General features: G+C 51.2%; 1 protein-coding gene across 1 annotated transcript in view; it reads right to left on the bottom strand.

Moving 5' to 3' along the window:
* Positions 1-6,407, bottom strand: part of GLIS1 (GLIS family zinc finger 1) — an 88,689-nt gene extending 82,282 nt beyond the window's left edge. Inside the window, exons 1-2 of the mRNA XM_027108481.1 lie at positions 6,232-6,407; positions 1,084-1,966 (exon numbers count right to left, since the gene is read on the bottom strand). Coding sequence (XP_026964282.1) covers positions 1,084-1,878 — 795 coding nt within the window. The 5' untranslated portion in view covers positions 1,879-1,966; positions 6,232-6,407. The remainder of the gene's footprint in view (positions 1-1,083; positions 1,967-6,231) is intronic.
* Between the last annotated feature and the right edge of the window lie 12,196 nt (positions 6,408-18,603).

Below are 18,603 nucleotides of genomic sequence, written 5' to 3'. Positions count from 1 at the left end.
ACATCTGGTCCCAGGAGGATGGAGTTTATGCCGCTGGTTGCCCCTCCCTGGTCCTGCAAATGCTGCCCTGCACTTTGAGCAGGGACAGAGGTGCACCTCTCCCCAAGCTGCACCCATTCCCAGACTGAGTTCTCCATGAGGCAGGGCCCAGTGACAGCACACAAGTGTTGGAAGAACTCAACTTTGGCTACGACACTGGCCCTGAAGACCAGACACACTGCTTCCTTCCTCTGCCGTACCCAAGCCCCAGCAGCTGGGAAGACGGAGCTGGGCCTTCGTGGCTCCATCAGCCCTTCCAACCCCAGGCAGGCGCCTGTCCCGGTGGGCTGGCTGGGCCCTGTGGGTAGGCACAGTGGCCTGGCTAAAGATATCAGGGACTAAGACTAAATTTCTAACCTCTGATACGGATTTCCACCACAGTGAGAGCAGAACATGCAAATGACCACTTAGAAGGGCTGGAGGCCTGGGTGCCTATATTGTGTGTGTGTGTGTGTGTGTGTGTGTGTGTGTGTGTGTGTCTCCCTGGAAAGCTTAGTTTCAACCTCAGCCAGAACACTGCAGGTGCTATCCAGGCCCTTATCTGCTAATCCTTGGCCTTACCCCAAAGCCTACCCTGGGTACCCACAGCTCTCAAGCCAAATGCCTGTGAGCACCCGGTGCTCCCTGGAGGAAACCAAGCCTGTGGCTGCTCCAGGAGGCCCCAGAGTCTCCCTGGGAAGGACGCCAGGTGAAGAGCCAGTGCTGGGGGAGAGCGTACTCTCCATGACTCACCTGGCCATCGGCAGGTGTGACACTGAGCCTTTGTATGTAAGAGAGAAGGCTGGCCGAGCTGCTTTGACCTCAGAGCACGTGTGTCACCACCTGAACGAGTGTGTGTGACACCAGGCCATGGAGGGTGGAGGATGGGGTACCTGGCCCTCTGCCAAGGTTCCCAGTGACAGGGCACTGACCACTGTGACCTGTGGCCACATCCCAGCCAGCCCCCAGGGTGACGAGCCTAGGCAGGGCTCTCCCAGGGCAGTGAGGTGGGTGCTGCTCTGCTAGGGGTGGCGGGGGCACAGCCCGGCGGCCGCGGGAACTCACCATGCACTTGTTGGGCTTCTCGCCCGAGTGCACCCTCATGTGGATGAGCAGCTTGTAGCGGGCATTGAAGGGCTTGTAGCGGCGCACGCACCCTGCCCAGAAGCAGGTGAAGTCCTCGCCCTTGCGCTGGTCGATGTGGCTCTTCTCAATGTGCCGCACCAGCTCCTCCTGCTGCTCGTAGGCTGCACAGCAGTCCACCCAACGGCACGCCTGCCGCCCAGCCACGCCCCTGCCCGCCAGGCCCAGCCCCAGGCCTCCAAGGCCCGGGCCAGGCGGCAGCTGAGACAGGGGGTAGGGGGGTGGCAGGCCCTGCTGGTGAGGCCCGAAGAGCTCTGAGAACTCGTCCGCGGGCTCCTGCTTCAGGAAGCCGGCCTTCCGGCAGGCTTCAAGTTGCAAACTGCCCTCGTGGCTCTCGGTGGACGCAGGGCTGGGCCGGGCCCTCTTGGAAGGGCCCCCCGGGTCTCCCGGCAGAGGGGGGCTCCGGAGTCCATTTACGCAGGTGACCAGAGCTGTCTGGGAGGAGCGGATGATGGAGGTGATGTCGGAGGAGGCGCAGGGCGAGGCGGAGGCTGAGGATGCGGGGGGCAGGCCCAAGAGGCAGCAGCGCTTCAGGCCACCCTCGGGCAGGTGGGCCTCAGGTGGGGGGCCCAGGCTAGAGCTGGGTTCACTGCCCAGAAGGTAGCAGGAAGGTGCGGGGTTGGCGAGGCCTCGGCCCGAGAGGTCCAGGTCTGTGTGCAGGCCCGTGGCTGGCGGGGCCCGGCAGTGGGCAGACAGGGGTGCGCGAGCTTCCGTCATGGCCCGGTAGTCAGGCAGGGACTCCTGCTTGATGTGCTGTGTGGCCGGGAGGCCTCCGTTCACATAGGTGGCCTGGGGCCTGGGCGACCTGGAAGACAGTGCACAGGGGTCATGAGAGGGTGGGCACTCCACAGTGGGGAGGTCCAGGCAGGGGACGGTGGGGAGCCTGAGGACCGAGGGGCGGAGAAGCCAAGAGCAAGAGAGGGAGGCTGAGGGCTGGCAGCAGAAAGACCAGGACTGGTTGCCCGGTCAGCAGGGAAGAATGTGGAGGGAGAAGGGGAGAGAGAAGAAGAGGAGGGGGCTGGGAAGAGGTTCAAGAGACATGAATGTGCCCAGGAGGATGCCAGAAAGGAGCGCATTTCATCCTTTTATTAACTCCAGCCCAGCCCAAGTGCTATCCGTCCTGCCACTGAGGCCTCCCCGGGTCTGCCCTGTCCCCCTCCCGTGACCTTCTAGTGACTTCTGGAGGAAGAAGGCTGAGGATGGCTCTTTGAGAGACACCAGGTCCAGTTTGTTTTAAATTCTGCTTACTTGTCCCTTAAATCTCTCTTAATTCTTGTAATCTTTCTTAATTTCTAAAAATGTGATGTTTTGCCCCAAGCAATCTGTTCTTTCCACTGTGAACGTCAGCGGGTGGGGTTTGAATCACAATCACAGTGAGGGGTCATCCTAGGAAAAACTGAGGAAAAGTTTCTTGGGGGGAATGTGCAGAATTTCAAGGTCATGAATGTACAAAATGAAGCTGGAGGCAGGCAGGCCAGGTGGGGCAGCAAGAGACCTGGGTTAACATCTCTTAACCCTCAGGTCTCAGCCACTCGCAGCTCAGTGAACCTTACTTAGCAACGTGGTCTGGGCCTCTCCCTGTAGCCCAGCTCCAGGAAAATGGTTCTCCTGAGGGTGAGGACGGTGATGGGCAGGACCCAGCTGGCCAAGATGCTATCATCATCACACATGTGGTACATGCATTCCTAGAAGGGGCCTCTCCCAAATGTGGGACAAATAAGTGCAGGAAGAGATATCAGGGCCTGCCGGTCATCAGAGGACTCTGGGAAGGGAAGAGACCAGCAAGGTGACAGTGGGCTCAGGGTCCGAGAAGCCCCAGGAGCTGGCTGGGCAGAACAGGAGGCCTGCTTATGTGCCCAAAGTCTGACTAGGATACCCCACGTGCCCTCATACCTGTCCCCATCCGAGCCTCAGTCTTCTCACTTGTGAAATAAGGACTAACCCTCCCTACCTCAGAGGGAGGCTGCCAGGATCAAGGGAGGAAACAGATGCCGTGACAGCCCTCTGGGAAGAGGACAGCAGGGTGAATGGTGCAATCAGCACTGCCATCATGAACACTGCCGTCCTGGGGCTCTTTGCAGCCGGGGGTTGTGGCACCATCACCTGTCCCTCTGCTTCCCAGCATGGCCCTGTAGCCCCAGCCCCTCCCTCTCGGGCTCCCTGCAGCTGTGGCATCCTCCGCTCCAGCCCTGAGGTGGAAGGGAGGGGACAGGACAGGGGAGAAGGAAAGTCAGAGCCCAGAGCCCTCCCAGAGCACCGGCTCCAACCCCATCGCTACCAAGAGGGCACAGGGCTCACCACAGTCACAAGCAGCAAACCAGCAGCAGGGCTGGGACCAGAACCCAGGCTCCCCTTCTCCCTCCCAGGTGTAGAGTTCTCCTGTGTAGACCTAACCTGAAGTGCTCCCTGGATAGGAGGTTGGGGGAGGGGCTCTTCTTCTGTTTGGGTCTCAACTACACTTGAACAATTCTCTGCCTCACTCACCAGAGACCTCTCTTCCCTCCCAGGAACTCTGCTGTCCAGAGCATGGTCACCAGGTGGAATCAGAAGGAGCAAATACATACCCCCCCCATCTCCAGGGCTGGGGATCCTGGGCCCACCACTGCCAGCAGAAAGCTCCGAGGGGCTTAAAGATTGGATTTGAAGCTGTGACTTCGTGAAACTTAAAAAAAAATAAGTGCACAGCTGTTCCTTGTGTGGTCATGATCCTGGGCCCGGCAGAGGTGGGCACGGATGGGGAAGGGCAGCCAGGCAAGCATCTGTTTGAAGCTGCTTTAAAAACAGCGCCAGCTTAAAGCAACCAACACCAGAAGAGAACAGCTGTGGTGTTCTGTGACTGAAGTTACCCGAATAATCAACAGCAAAACCTCGAATGGCATCCGGCAGGGACGGGGCAGCTCAGGCCTTAGGGTTTCCGGGCTCCGAATGCCAGCTAAGGCAGCCCCTCCCCTTGCCCTCAGTGTCCCTGTGGGGCCGGGCAGTGGTCCTGGTCCTGCTCTGCCACTGAGCCCTGTACACCCCAGGCAAATCCCATCACATCTCTAGAAATTGAGAGTGTGGTCCCTAGAAAAAGTGGACAACTCCAGGCGCTTTCCCAGGGGCCGTCTCATGAATCCTAACAGTGTAACGGTGCATGGTAGCTGAAGGCATGGCCAAGTTCTTCAAGGGAGAGACTACTATCTGTTTGACACTTTTGAAAACTAAAGCAACTTGCCCAAGCCCTCAGAGGCAGGCAGTGATAGAGCAGGAATGTGAACCTGGATCTGTTTGAATCAGAGGGAGCCGCATGAACGGAGAGACCCCAAACACAAGGCAATCTGGCGGGAGGGAGAAGGCATAGAATCCAACTGGGTATGGGATAGGGGCTGGGGCCCTCTTTTTCCTTAGGAAAATGAGGGAGTTTGGGAGAGCCAGATCAGCAGCAGAGGTGGCAGCAACTCAGACTGATGCTGGCGTAGGGTTCTGGGTACAGACTCTCCTGTGCCCTGTCAAATGACATTCAAAACGACAAATGATGTTTCTGATCGTCTCTACCAAAAGAGAAAAGAAAACAAAAATCCACTTCCTTAGCTTTCACTAGGTTACTGTAGCTTCTGCCATGAGATCGAATTTCCCTGGAGAAACTGGATGCTGCCAGGGGGGCCTCAGTGAACAATCAAGCAGATAAATGCACTTGACTGTCACCAAACAATGTGCAGCTCCAAGTCTAAAAGATGCTTGCTGAGCTCCTCATCGTGTGCTTAATTGTGTCCCCCTAAAATCCACAGGTTGAAGTCCTAAACCCCTTGGTGACTGGATTGAGAGGTAGGGCCTTCAGGGAGGTAATTAAGGTTAAATGAGGTCATAGGGTGGGCCCTGATCCAACCAGACTGGAGTCCTTGTAAGAAGAAAAGACACCAGGGGTGTGCACACCGAGAAAAGACCATGTGAGGACACAGCAAGTGAGAAGGTGGCCATCTGCAAGCCAAGGAGAGAGCTCTCAGGAGAAACCAAACCTGCAGACACCTTGATCTTGGACTTCCAACTTCCCTAACTGTGAGGAAATACATGTCTGTTGTTTAAACCACCCAACCTGAGGTGTTTTGTTATGGCAAAGCATACTAACAAGCAGACGAACACACTCCTGTAAATCAGAAGTCTCACTAAGACCAAAGAAAGCCACAGGGAATCTACATCCTCAAAGAAAAACGGTTCCATGTAGGAAGAATAAGCATCCTGCTAACTAGTAATATCTCCCACCATGGAGCTCCCACTGGAAAGTAAACTCTGTTGGGGAGATCTCTGCTTCCTTCACCAAGGCACCCACCCCTGATGAATGACTGGTGAAGGAACCAATTGCAAACAGGCAACTGGGCCAGTTTTTAGACTCTGTGATCTGTGAGACAGGCCCCAGGCCAGCAGCCCCAGGCACTGGCTCAGGGCCCTAGGGCTGAGCAGGTGGATGCAGAGGCTTGTCTGTGGTTGGCCTCTGCCTGTCCGCAAACCAGAGGGCACAGAGGCATGGCTTGGATCCTGGGAGAAGCCGCAGGAGGCAGAGTTCAGCCCCATATGCAATCTGGCAGAACATCTGTCCAGAGGTGAACATGCACCAGCACTGAATGATGGTTACCTGGCAGAGTTCTATGGGGTGATGGCTTCCTGGGGCAGGAGACGCCTGGGTGGAGGAAACCCTCTCAGCTCCCGGAGCAGTCCAGGGTTCATCACTAAAGCATGCGTGAACCCTGAGCTGGGTCTTCCCTCCCCAACCTCTCCCCTCATCCTCTGAATCTTTTTCTTCTTCTGAAATGACTGATTCTCTGTAAAGTCAGCTCAGCTTCTGCAACAGGGAAACACACCTCAATAAAGCCACTCCTGTCTCTCATGGGTCCTTGCAATGCTGAGGTCCAGAGCCTAGACCAGGCGGCCATCCATGTGCTACTGGGCTCCGGCTGGTCTCTGGCCCTCCTGTGCCTCAGTTTCCCTGTGTGTCCCACGAGCCAGGCAGACCAGGTGAGGTCTGGAGGCCCTAGATCTGCGGCTTCCAGCTACCGTCCACAGAAGGCAGCTGATGCATGGGGTCGGAGCACATACCTGCTGGGGTGGGGGAAATGCAGCAGCCTCTCACAGGCTGAGGGGTGGCCCCGGGGTGGTGGGCTTCCTGCAGGGAGAAACAGGCCCTGGCGGCAGGGGGGGCCAGGGCCTTCAGCAAGGTCCAGGTCCAGTAGACTCTTCTCCGAGCCCGGAGTGCAGTGGCCGTAGCTCCCGTTCACTATGCAGAGAGAGACAGGAAAAGGAGACAAAGTGAGTGGGGATGGCCTGCAGAGGGCAGTCACTGGGGTACCAGGTGGGACAGAGTGCCCTTGAGAAACACTAACTGAACCCTTGCTGCATTCCAGGCACTGGGAACACCTATTAATTCCCATAATCACCAGCAGGATCAATAATAAAATCCCCAGTTCTCAGATGCAGATGCTGAGCTCCAGTGGGTAATTGATCTTTACACAAACACAGAGCACTTACAACATACCAGACACTCTCCGGGTGCAGGAAACATGGTGAGCTAGACACACACTCCTGCCTCTTGGAGCTTACAAGCTATGATCCTGGCGCTCATTTGACAAGATGCAAGGCCATGGCTGGGGCTGGCTGCCCAGCAGGCCAGGCAAGCATCACTAACATCTGTAGGTCAAGGAGGAGGTGCTCACTAAACAGAATGTGTTCTTCTTATCACTGAAGCTGAATCCACATTGTTTTCCAAATTGCATTACCCCATAGAAGCACAGTATACAGTTATTCACGCCTCTGTATCCTCCACGGTTCTTTGACAGCCTAACTATCATATGCCCTGCCGTGCCCCACTCCTGGGAATTTTAGGAAGACAAACTGAGGCAAACATGCCTCAATTAGTCTTGAAATCTATATAAAGCCCTTGAAAGCCCTTAAAAACTATATAAAGTATAACAAAAATGTTAGACATGGTTGTTATAAGCCACTTGCCCTCTCTGGGCCTCAGTTTTCTCGTCTATAGTGTGAGGAGGGTTAATCTGAAGACTATCTTCTCGGGCTTTCTGCCCAGTCACTTGGCAGGGTTATGCTAAGGAGGAAAGGGCTTTGGGGCCTGATGGGCCCAGTGTGAGCCCCTACTGCCCCCAAGCAAGTCTGTGACTCGGACAGGTCCCTTCCAGAGGCTGAGTCCCCCTGTGTCAAATGGGGATAGCCACACCAGTTCTCCAGAGATGCTGTGAGGTGTTGAGAGCTGAGGTGCAGAGCCCTAGCCAAGTGCGGGTCCCTAGTAGGTGGTGCACCTGAAGTGGAAAGTGCTCGTATTGTCAAAGAGCACTTTGAAGAGTATAAAGTGTCTGACAGATGCAATAAAACATTATTAACAGGCCCAAGGACTGTCCAGGGACTGTCAACACTGAGCGAGATAAACCATTAAGATGAGAAAAGAGCTGACACCAGTACACGGTCAGCCCTGAAGCTAAGCAGGATGTGCAGGCCCTGACTCCACTGCCTCACTGGGGCCTCCTGCAGCCCTCATAGGGAGAGATCAGTATTATGCCCATTGTACAGAGGAGACAGCAGAGGCTCAGGAAGGCTAAACTACTCACCCAAGATCACACACAGCTAGTAAGAGTCTGGGCTGGATCTCTGGCTCAGGTCCATCAGACCCAAACCCATGTCTTAATCACTATGTAATAAAAAGTGGCCTCTTAGGAAGACAGAAGTCCAACCTCATCCTCAAGGATCCGGCTCCCCCAACCCTAATTCTAGCTTTACCCCGCCCCCAGGCAGCCCCTTCACAGAAGGTCAGACGCTCAGTGCTTACTCGCCACGTGCCCAAAGCTCCGAACAGGCACTGGGCATTCACCTGCCGAGCACTTTACAGTTTGCAGATGAGAATGCCATGCTCTCAAGGTCCCAGGGCAGGTGACAAGTCTCCAGACATGTACTTCCTCAGAAGTGGACCTCTGGTCCCCTTCCCAGGCCAAGCACTGGGCCAATGTCCTGCTGTGAGGAACGCTCACTCCTGCTGGTTTGGGCTGCTGCTTGGCCAGCCCCTCACAAGCTTATTTTTTAATAACTTGGTTGTTTTTTAATTAAAAAGAAATCCCTGGTAACAAATGTGAATGGCCTGAGTTAATGAGAGCCGGCTGCCGCTCATTTAACTCCTCCTCTGCAAGGCGGTCTCTGCCTTTTCCAAATTGTTTCTGCTTGTGATTTTATTGTCCCATTGAGGCAAACCCTGGGACTGGGCCTGAGAAAACTGTGGATGATTTTATGACTGTTAATAGCATTTGGCGCAAAGAGAGCTTCATCACCACATGGGGCTGTTCTGCCAGGGTCTTTCTTCCAGCGTCTTTGGGTCAGGGACATGGTTCCAAGCTTCTTTCAAGGACCCACGAGGCCTGTTGGGGACCTCTGGCTTACCTACCCCTCCTTCCCACAGGAGGATGTACAGAGAGATGGAAGGCGGGGCCCCAGAAAGGCGCCAGGGAGCCCAGCATGTATCAAGCCCTATTCATCAGCCCTTTCTATTTGATCAACAGGAACATTTGATTCCTTTACGTGTCCATCCCTGTGAGGTGGGCTCATTACAGCCACTTTCCAGATGAGAAAAGTTGAAGTTTGGAGAGATTAGGTGCCTTCCACCAGGCCCTGGAGTCTGTAAGACGCGGGGCCACAATTCAGACTCAGATCTCTCACACTTCAGAGCTCAAGTCCTGTCCTGCTGCCTCTCAGCCAAATGCTGAACGACTGGGGACCCCCAAACAGGCATCCCCAACTTTGACTCCAATAAGATCATGTTGGGGAGCCTTCGGGGAAGTCAACGTGCAACCATTACAATGACTGCTAAACTTCAATCTTTGCAACAACTCTGCCAGGTGGTAAGACCACTCCATCTCAGATGAGCCTACGAAGGCTCAGAGAAATTCAGTGCATTACCCAAGGTCAAACAGGGAGTAAGGGGCTCAGCTGGGATGCAAACTCATCACCTCCGGGGGAAGAAACAGTCATTCCCAGACAAACAGTTGGGGACTATTGGCTTCTTTTCCACTGGATACAGTAAGAAGTTTTCCTACAATATATAAACACACAGCTTTGGGAAGGAGTCCCTCAGGTCACAGTTTGGCACTGCTCGGGGATCCAAGCCCGTTCAAGCCTTTGTCTTATGTGACTCTCACAGCACCCTGATGAAAGCATTGCCCTCCCTGCCTCACAGAGGGAAGGACATGAGCACCAGAGTTGGCAAGTGGCCACCCAAGGTCACATGGCAATTGCTGGCATAGCTGAGTCCAAACCCACGTCTCCCCAAACCCATGCTGGACTCTGCTCCAGGCCACCTGCTTTCTCAAAGCCTGGAAATTAAACCAGAGGCTTTGTCCCAGCGGTGCTGTCACCACTGGAAAGATGTGGCTACAGTCACTCTTCAACCCTGGGCCCTCCCACTGCCTTCCTGCCCATTGACATCTTGCCTCTCTGTCCCCAAGGGTATCACAGGACCCACCCTGGCTTACTCTCTATCTCCAGGGAGCAGGGATGGTGTCTTTCTCTGGGAAGGCAGGGGAATGAGAGGGGCATGTCAGCCCCGCTGCCCTGAGGCAGGCTGGGGGGTGCCCTGAAAAGGGACTGGCACCCAGCAGCCATGCCTCCCTCTGTGCCACAGGGGGCCACGAGCAGACCCTGGACCTGACTCTCCCCACATACATCAAGCTCCTTTGGAGGCTTGGAGGATGAGAAGGTCCTCTGTTCATTTTTACAGATTGATGAGGAAACCTAGAACGTCAGGGCTGGGACTGAGTGACTATTTCATTCATAGATGAAGAAACTGGGGCTCAGAGAGGGAAAGACTCTGCTTTAATCACACAGCAAATCCATAGCAGAACCTGGACTGGCACCCCCAGGGCTAGGTAAGAGTTCGGTTTAGTTTCCTCTTCAAGCCTCAGTTTTCTCATTTGTAAAATGGTGCTAACACCTACCTCACAAGGTTGTGGTGACAATTAAGTGAAATTACAAACACAAGGCATGTGGCACGGTGCTTATCTCACAGCAAGCACTCGAAAAGTTATGATGATCATAATGATAATTACTTCTTCTATTTATCCTTGAATTCAGGATGGGGCTGGGAGGCAGGGCCTGTATGAGAAGTATTCTATCCCCAAGAAGGTCAGGTCTGGATGACCCTGAGGCCAGGCTCAGGAGGACAAGCCCCCAAGTCTCAGGGGTCACCAAATGCAGAACTGGGCAGCCTGAATGAGGTCACAGCCAGCAAATCCAAAGCAAATGGCTCCAGTTACACACCACAGAGCTTTGCAAATTACCGTAATGACCTGGCTATAAAGTGGTACCACATATAAGGTGACTCCCCACAGGAATTTTAATTTACACTGAAAACTGCCAAGTCTGCATGAGAGGGACAATGATGCATTCAGCATCTCGGGCCCAGATGCCGCCTCCTTGCTGTCCCAGAAGCAGCCATTGGCTGGGTCTAGGAAGGCCGACATGATGACTGCTCCTCATTCATGGACAAGCAGACTTTTAGTGCTCGCCAGGTGCCAGGCTGGTGACAGGGTACTGCACTTTACAGTCAAAACATTTCATAGCCATCACCTATAAGCTTTGCTACAACCGTCAGAAATTGGCCAGACAGGCTCAGAGGGGGCAAGCAATTTACCCAAGCTCACATGGCAAGTGTAGGGCTCAGAGAGCAAACTTTCTCTGTAACAGGCAAGATAACACATATTTTAAGCTTTGCAGGCCATATATTCTCTGCCACAACTACTCAGCTCTGTTGTTGTAACATGAAAAGCAGCCATAGACAGCATGTAAACAGAAGATTGGGCTATGTTCTAATAAAACTTTATTGAGAAAAAGAGCTCACTGGCTCTTGGGCTGTAACATGCTGACCCCAATCTAGTGCAGCAGTTAGAGGTGGGCTTTGCAGTTAGAAAGACTTTCCTGCATCTGTAAAACGAGGAGCATTTTATGGGTGTTGATGACATGAAAACCACTGTTGACTCTGACTGCAGGGCCAGCCCCTGGTGGCACCTGATAAATGGAGGTGCTATCAGCCTGGCTCAGGGGTCCCCACAGCCTGGGCTCACCCCCTATCTGGGCATTACCTCCCACTCCCACAGTGCTTTGCTGCTGCACTGTACACACCCCAGCCCTCCAGTCAGGGTGCCTGACACCTCCCAAATCTCTCTGGGCCCTCAGAGCTCAGCAGAAGTGCATCTCCTTCTGGAACGTTCCTTGGTCTCTCCCGCCCTCCCCCAAGCTTCCCCACCTCTGCACACAGCAGCCCCTGCGAATAGCTGCCTGTTAGGGTGCACCTAACCCAGCATCTGACATGTGGTTTCTTTCTTTCTTTCCTTCTTTCTTCCTTTTTTCCTTCCTCCTTCCTTTCTTTCTTCCCTTTCTTCCTTCCTTCCTTCATTTCTTCCTTCCTTTGTTTTCTGTCTCTCTTTCTCTCCCTCCCTCCCCCTCCCTCCCTCCCTCTTTCTTCCTTCCTTTCTTTCTTTCTTCCTTTCTTCCTCCCGTCCTCCCTTTCTTTCCTTTCTCTCTCCCTCCCTCCCTCCCTCTTTCTTCCTTCCTTCCTTCCTTCCTTCCTTCCTTTCTTTCTTTCTTTTTCTTTCTTCCTCCCTTCCTTCCTCTTTCCTTTCTCTCTCTCCCTCCCTCCTTCCCTCTTTCTCTTTCTTTCTTTCTTCCTTTCTTCCTCCCTTCCTTCCTTTCTTTCCTTTCTCTCTCCCTCCCTCCCTCTTTCTTTCTTTCTTTCTTCCTTTCTTCCTCCCTTCCTTCCTTTCTTTCCTTTCTCTCTCTCCCTCCCTCCCTCCCTCTTTCTTTCTCTTTCTTTCTTCCTTTCTTCCTTTCTCCCTCCCTTCCTCCCTTCCTCCCTTCCTTCCTTTCTTTCCTTTCTCTCTCCCTCCCGCCCTCTTTCTTTCTTTCTTTCTTCCTTTCTTCCTCCCTTCCTTCCTTTCTTTCCTTTCTCTCTCCCTCCCTCCCTCCCTCTTTCTTTCTCTTTCTTTCTTTCTTTCCTTCTTTCTTTCTTTCTTGCTTGCTTGCTGTGTTGGGTGTTCGTTGCTGTGCACGGGCTTCCTCTAGCTGTAGTGAGTGGGGGCTACTCTTTGTTGCAGTGCGCAGGCTTCTCGTTGCGGTGGCTTCTCTTGTTATGGAGCACAGGCTCTAGGCACATGGGCTTCAGTAGTTGTGGCACGAAGGCTCAGTAGTTGTGGCTCCTAGGCTCTAGAGCGCAGGCTCAGTAGTTGTGTCGCACGGGCTTAGTTGCTCTGTGGCCTGTGGGATCTTCCCAGAACAGGGATCGAATCCGTGTCCCCTGCCTTGGCAGGCGGAGTCTTAACTTGCCACTGCACCACCAGGGAAGTCCCAAATACTCGACATGTTTGATCTCTAAATCTCCACAACATCACCACAAGGTGGGGACTATAATACTCTGTACGGCCACATTGACGCTTGTGAGTGTGGTTAAAGTCCCGCCTCATCTAGAGTCTGTGAAATCCTTCAGGACAAGGTCTTGGAGCTCCAGAGCGGCTGAATGTCAGTGCATTCTGACACATGATTTTGTTCAACTTACTTCATATACAGAAGAGAAAACAGGGACCCGGATGGGGGAGAGGCTCGTCCTAGTCACACAGCAAGCAGGTTCTCTCAACACCCACTGGGGATATTCCCCTCATTCCTAGCACACGGTTAGAACTACAGTAGGTGCTTGGAAACACTGGGAAGGGGGCAGGGTGGCTGGGAGGATTATCCAAAGTTCACTTTCGTGCTTCCTCTACATCAGGCACCGTGACTTGGGGAAACAGAACAAGGTTTTGCACACACACACCTAGGTTGAAGCCCTAGCTCCACCATTAACTTTCTGGCTGCTTCACCCTAGATGAGCTACCTTACTCTTCTGAGTACTCTTCCTTCATCTGTAAAACAGAGATAAGAATCTCAGCTCCAAGGGGTGGCTGTTAGGGGTAAATGAGATAATACATGTAGCAGTGTGGTGCCTGGTGCAGTCAGCACTTCAGTAAAAGTCCCTCTACTGCCTTCTTGACACGCAGGAGACACATGGTCACAGCACCCTGAGGTGGTGTTTCTCCAGCAACAGTGGCCCACTTCCCCAGGCAGTGAGCCCCAGGAGCGACAGAGGGCAGCCTCAGGCCAACGGGTCTTGAGTATGAGCCTGGGCTCTGCAGGCCCCCTTTCTGAGCCTTAGCGTTCCCCTCCGAGTAGTGGGAGGGCCAGGCCCGAGCAGGAGGGGCACTAGAGACCCCAGGCAGCAGGGGGTATCAGGCTCCATTCTCAGGGCCCGGGAGGTGAGCGCCGGCTCTCTAAGGACGCTCAGAAGATGCCAAGCCTGTGCTGCATCCACACTCCGGGGCCCCTTCCGCCTCCATGCTGCCCCGTCATCCCCTCTCTTCCCTCCTCATCAAACCCAAAGGCCTGACAATCAGCAGCAAGTGGGGGCTTCTGAAAGAGGAGAAGCAGGACAGTGGACGTCTGAGTTTTTTCTCCAGTCTCCACAGTCCAGCGAGATGGGCTGCTCGATGCAGAGCTGTCTTGGGGTGTCCCAGGCCCCATCAGGGGGCCTGTAACCTTGCCAGGGCCTCTGGAGCCATAGAGCCTGATGCTCGAGGCCTCACGCCGGGCTTCTGGCCGCCCGGCGTCTCTTATCCCAGGTCACAAAAAACTCCATAAATTCCCCTTTAAAGCTAAGCTAGATTTACGGGGACTCAGGCCAGTAAAACCTGAGCAGCATGGAGGTGCCACAGAGAAACCAGAGTGAGCCTGCAACTCTGTCCCATCCAGGGCCAGGAAGTGAGCAGCCCAAGGCTGGCTGCACGTGGAGATGCAGGTACGTATATAAACATATATGTGGGCCAAGTCTTCCCTCAGACTCTTTTATTGCTATCAAATTAGCCCACATTTGCTGTAGAAAAAATTAGAAAATGTATTGAGGCAACAATTAGAAAACAGACATCATGTATAAGACCACAAACCAGAGAGCCCCAGCAGACATGATGACACATAAACCTCTATGGTATTTCCCGAAGCATCCATATAATTTTTTGACAAAAAGAAGGATGATATACTTATTTTCTTGTATTCTGCTTTTTTCATTTAGTAATATATCATGAATATGAAAGTTTATAGAGTGCCCATTATGTGCCATGCACAGTACTAGGCTCTTTCCATGCCAGAATTACTAATGCCATTTCCCAGAGGAAGAATAAGTGACTTGCCCAAGGTCATGCATCTGTTGAATGGTGGAATCAAAATGTAAGTCCAGCTCTCTCAGACTTGGAAGGCAGTGGTGACCCAGACATTGTTCCACATCATGAAGAAATTTAGGGTCAATGCAGCTGATTGCTTGTATTCATCTGCTTGGACTGACATTACACAAGGCCACAGACTGGGTGGTTTAAACCACAGAAATGTATTTTCTCACAGATCTGGACACTAGAGGTCCATGATCAAGGTTCCTGATGATTTGGTTTCTGGTGAGGGCTCTCTTCCTGGCTTGCAGACAGCCACCTTCTCACTATGTCCCTCATATGCCCTTTCCCAGTGCATGCATGGAGGTGGTGGGGAGGAGAGGGAGAGCGCACATGTGCTGTATCTCTTCTTATAAGGACATTAATCCTATTGGATCAGGGCTCCACCATTATGACCTCATTTAACCTTCATTACTTCCTTAGAGGCCCCGTCTCCAAATACAGCCACACTATAGGTTAGGGCTTCAACATAGGTTAGGGCTTCAATTTGGGGAGGGACACAAACATCCAGTCCATAACACCTAATATTCATTCCCTCCTTTCCTCGCCTTAATAGGGTCCCGTATTTCCATATCTATCTATGGGGCTTGAGAAGAAGAGATAGTATAGCACAGCAGATAAGAATGCAGATTCTGGGGCATAACTGACTAGGTTTGAATCCTGGTTTTGCCATTTACCAGCTGTGGCCTTGTCTAAGTCAATTGACTTAACTTCTCTGTGCCACAGTTTATGATGTTAAAATGGGTTTATATACCAAATGTAAAGTACATAGAACAGTACACCTGGCACACAGTAGGCACTATATAAATGTCTGCTCTCACTGTTGTTCTTATTCATTTTCCAGGGTAGGTTAGACCATCAGCATGGTCTCATGTCCCCAGCCACAGTGCCACAGTGACAGGCTCAGAGATAGGCATGTAATGCAAGTTGGGTTAATTAGACAGAGGCCTGGAAATTCTCTGACACTAAGGAAAGAGCAGCCTCCACTCCCCTACATGCAAAATTGTCTGTTTTGAAAAATTACTAGCCATCATCACTTCAGACAGTACTTTTGCCCATTATCTATCTTTCTGATGCAACAATGTATGTTAGACCTTTTCACCATGTTCTATATCTCTCTTATGCTCTTTTCTGAATTTTTCATCTTTTTTTTAACTTTCATGCTTCTGTCTAGATATTGTCTACTAACTTATTTTCCAATTTATCAATCTTCTCTTTAACTGTATCTAATCTATTAAGTCCCTATTATAAAAACTCTCTAGGAAGTGGGTATAGAGGGACCCTACCTCAACATAATAAGGGCCATATACAACAAACCCATAGCAAACATCATTCTTGATGGTGGAAAACTGAAAGCATTTCCTCTAAGATCAGGAACAAGACAAGGATGTCCACTCTCACCACTTTTATTCAACATAGCTTTGGAAGTCCTAGCCATGGCAATCGGAGAAGAAAAAGAAATAAAAGGAATACAAATTGGAAAAGAAGAAGTAAAACTGTCACTGTTTGCAGATGACATGATACTATACATAGAAAATCCTAAAGATGCTACCAGAAAACTACTGGAGCTCATCAGTGAATTAGGTAAAGTTGCAGGATACAAAGTTAATACACAGAAATCTCTTGCATTCCTACACACTAGCAACAAAAGATCAGAAAGAGACATTAAGGAAGTAATTCCATTTACCATTGCATCCAAAAGAATAAAATACCTAGGAATAAACCTACCTATGGAGGCAAAACACCTGTACCCAGAAAACTATAAGATGCTGATGAAAAATCAAAGATGACATAAACAGATGGAGAGATATACCATGTTCTTGGAATGGACAAATCAATATTGTGAAAATGACTAAACTACCCAAAGCAATCTACAGATTCAATGCAATCCCTATCAAATTACCAATGGCATTTTTCACAGAATTAGAACAAAAAATTTTACAATTTGTTTGGAAACACAAAAGACCCCGAATAGCCAAAGCAATCTTGAGAAAGAAAAATGGAGCGGGAAGAATCAGGCCCCTTGGCTTCAGACTATACTACAAATCTACAGTAATCCAAACAGTATGGTGCTAGCATAAAAACAGAAATATAGTTCAGGGGAATAGGATGGAAAGTCCAGAGATAAACCCACACATCCATAGTTTAATCTATGACAAAGGAGGCAAGAATACACAATGGAGAAAATACAGTCTCTTCAATAAGTGGTGTGGGGAAAACTGACAGCTACATGTAAAAGAATGAAACTGGAACACTTCCTAATACCATACACAAAAATAAACTCAAAATGGATTAAAGATCTAAATGTAAGGCCAGATACTATTACACTCTTAGAGGAAAACATAGGCATAACACTCTCTGACATAAATAGAAGCAAGATCTTTTATGATCCACCTCTTAGAATAATGAAAATAAAAATAAACAAATAGGGCTTAATTAAATTTAAAAGCTTTTGCACAGCAAAGGAAACCATAAACAAAACAAAAAGACAACCCATAGAATGGGAGAAAATATTTGCAAATGAAGCAACTGACAAGGGATTAATCTCCAAAATACACAAACAGCTAATGCAGCTCAATAACAAAAACAAACAACCCAATCAAAAAAATGGGTAGATCTAAATAAACATTTCTCAGGACTTCCCTGGTGGTGAGGTGGTTAAGAATCCGCCTGCCAATGCAGGGGACACAGGTTTGAGCCCTGATCCAGGAAGATCCCACATGCCGTGGAGCAACTCAGCCCATACACCACAACTACTGAGCTTGCACTCTAGAGCCTGTGAGACACAACTACTGAAGCCTGCGCACCTAGAGCCTGTGCTCCACAACCAGAAAAGCCACCTCAATGAGAAGCCCGTGCACTACAATGAGGAGTAGCCCCCGCTCATCACAACTAGAGAAAGCCTGCATGCAGCAATGAAGACCCAATGTAGCCAAAAATAAATAAATAAATTTATTTTTTAAAAAATAGACATTTCCGGGGGCTTCCCTGGTGGCGCAGTGGTTGAGAGTCCACCTGCCGATGCAGGGGACATGGGTTCGTGCCCCAGTCCGGGAGGATCCCACATGCCACAGAGCGGCTGGGCCCGTGAGCCATGGCCACTGAGCCTGCGCCTCCGGAGCCTGTGCTCTGCAACGGGGGAGGCCAAAAAAGTGAGAGGCCCATGTATGGCAAAAAAAAAAAAAAAAAAAAGACATTTCTGCAAAGAAGACATTTCTGCAAAGAAGACAGGCTAAAAAGCACATGAAAAGATGTTCAACATCACTAATTATTAGAGAAATGCAAATCAAAACTACAATGAGGTATCACCTCACACCAGTCAGAATGGTGATCATCAAAAAACAAATGCTGGAGAGGGTGTGGAGAAAAGGGAACCCTTCTACACTGTTTGCGGGACTATAAATTGGTACAGCCACTATGGAGAACAGTATGGAGGCTCCTTAAAAAATTAAAAATAGAGCCACCATATGATCCAGCAATCCCACCCCTGGGCATGTACGCTGAGAAAACCCTAATTCACAAAGATACATGCACCCCAATGTTCATTGTCGTACTATTTACAATATCCAGGACATGGAAACAACCTAAATGTCCATCAACAGAGGAATTAGTAAAGAAGACATGGTACACATATACAATGGAATATTACTTGGCCATAAAAAGGAATGAGGGCTTCCCTGGTGGCGCAGTGGCTGAGAGTCCACCTGCCAATGCAGGGGACACGGGTTCGTGCCCCGGTCCGGGAAGATCCCACATGCCGCGGAGCGGCTGGGCCCGTGAGCCATGGCCGCTGAGCCTGCGTTTCCGGAGCCTGTGCTCCACAACGGGAGAGGCCACAACAGTGAGAGGCCCGCATACTGCAAAAACAAAACAAAACAAAAAATCTTCTGACAAACAAAAGCCCAGGGCTTCCCTGGTGGCGCAGTGGTCGGGAGTCTGCCTGCCGATGCAGGGGACGCGGGTTTGTGCCCTGGTCCGGGGGGATCCCACATGCCGCGGAGCGGCTGGGCCCGTGGGCCATGGCCGCTGGGCCTGAGCGTCCGGAGCCTGTGCTCCACGACGAGAGAGGCCACAGCAGTGAGAGTCAGATTCATGTCAGTGTATTTCCCTTCTCTTCAGGGTGTTGGTGCCACAAGTCCCGGTTGTCTTGGTAGTTCATGATGCTTTCAAACAGTTG

This window comes from Aethalodelphis obliquidens, unplaced genomic scaffold (assembly GCF_003676395.1).
Source record: "Aethalodelphis obliquidens isolate GAN/ISIS:26980383/991018 unplaced genomic scaffold, ASM367639v1 scaffold9, whole genome shotgun sequence".
Taxonomy (NCBI): Eukaryota; Metazoa; Chordata; class Mammalia; order Artiodactyla; family Delphinidae; genus Aethalodelphis; species Aethalodelphis obliquidens.
This window is presented reverse-complemented; position numbering and strand designations above follow the sequence as displayed.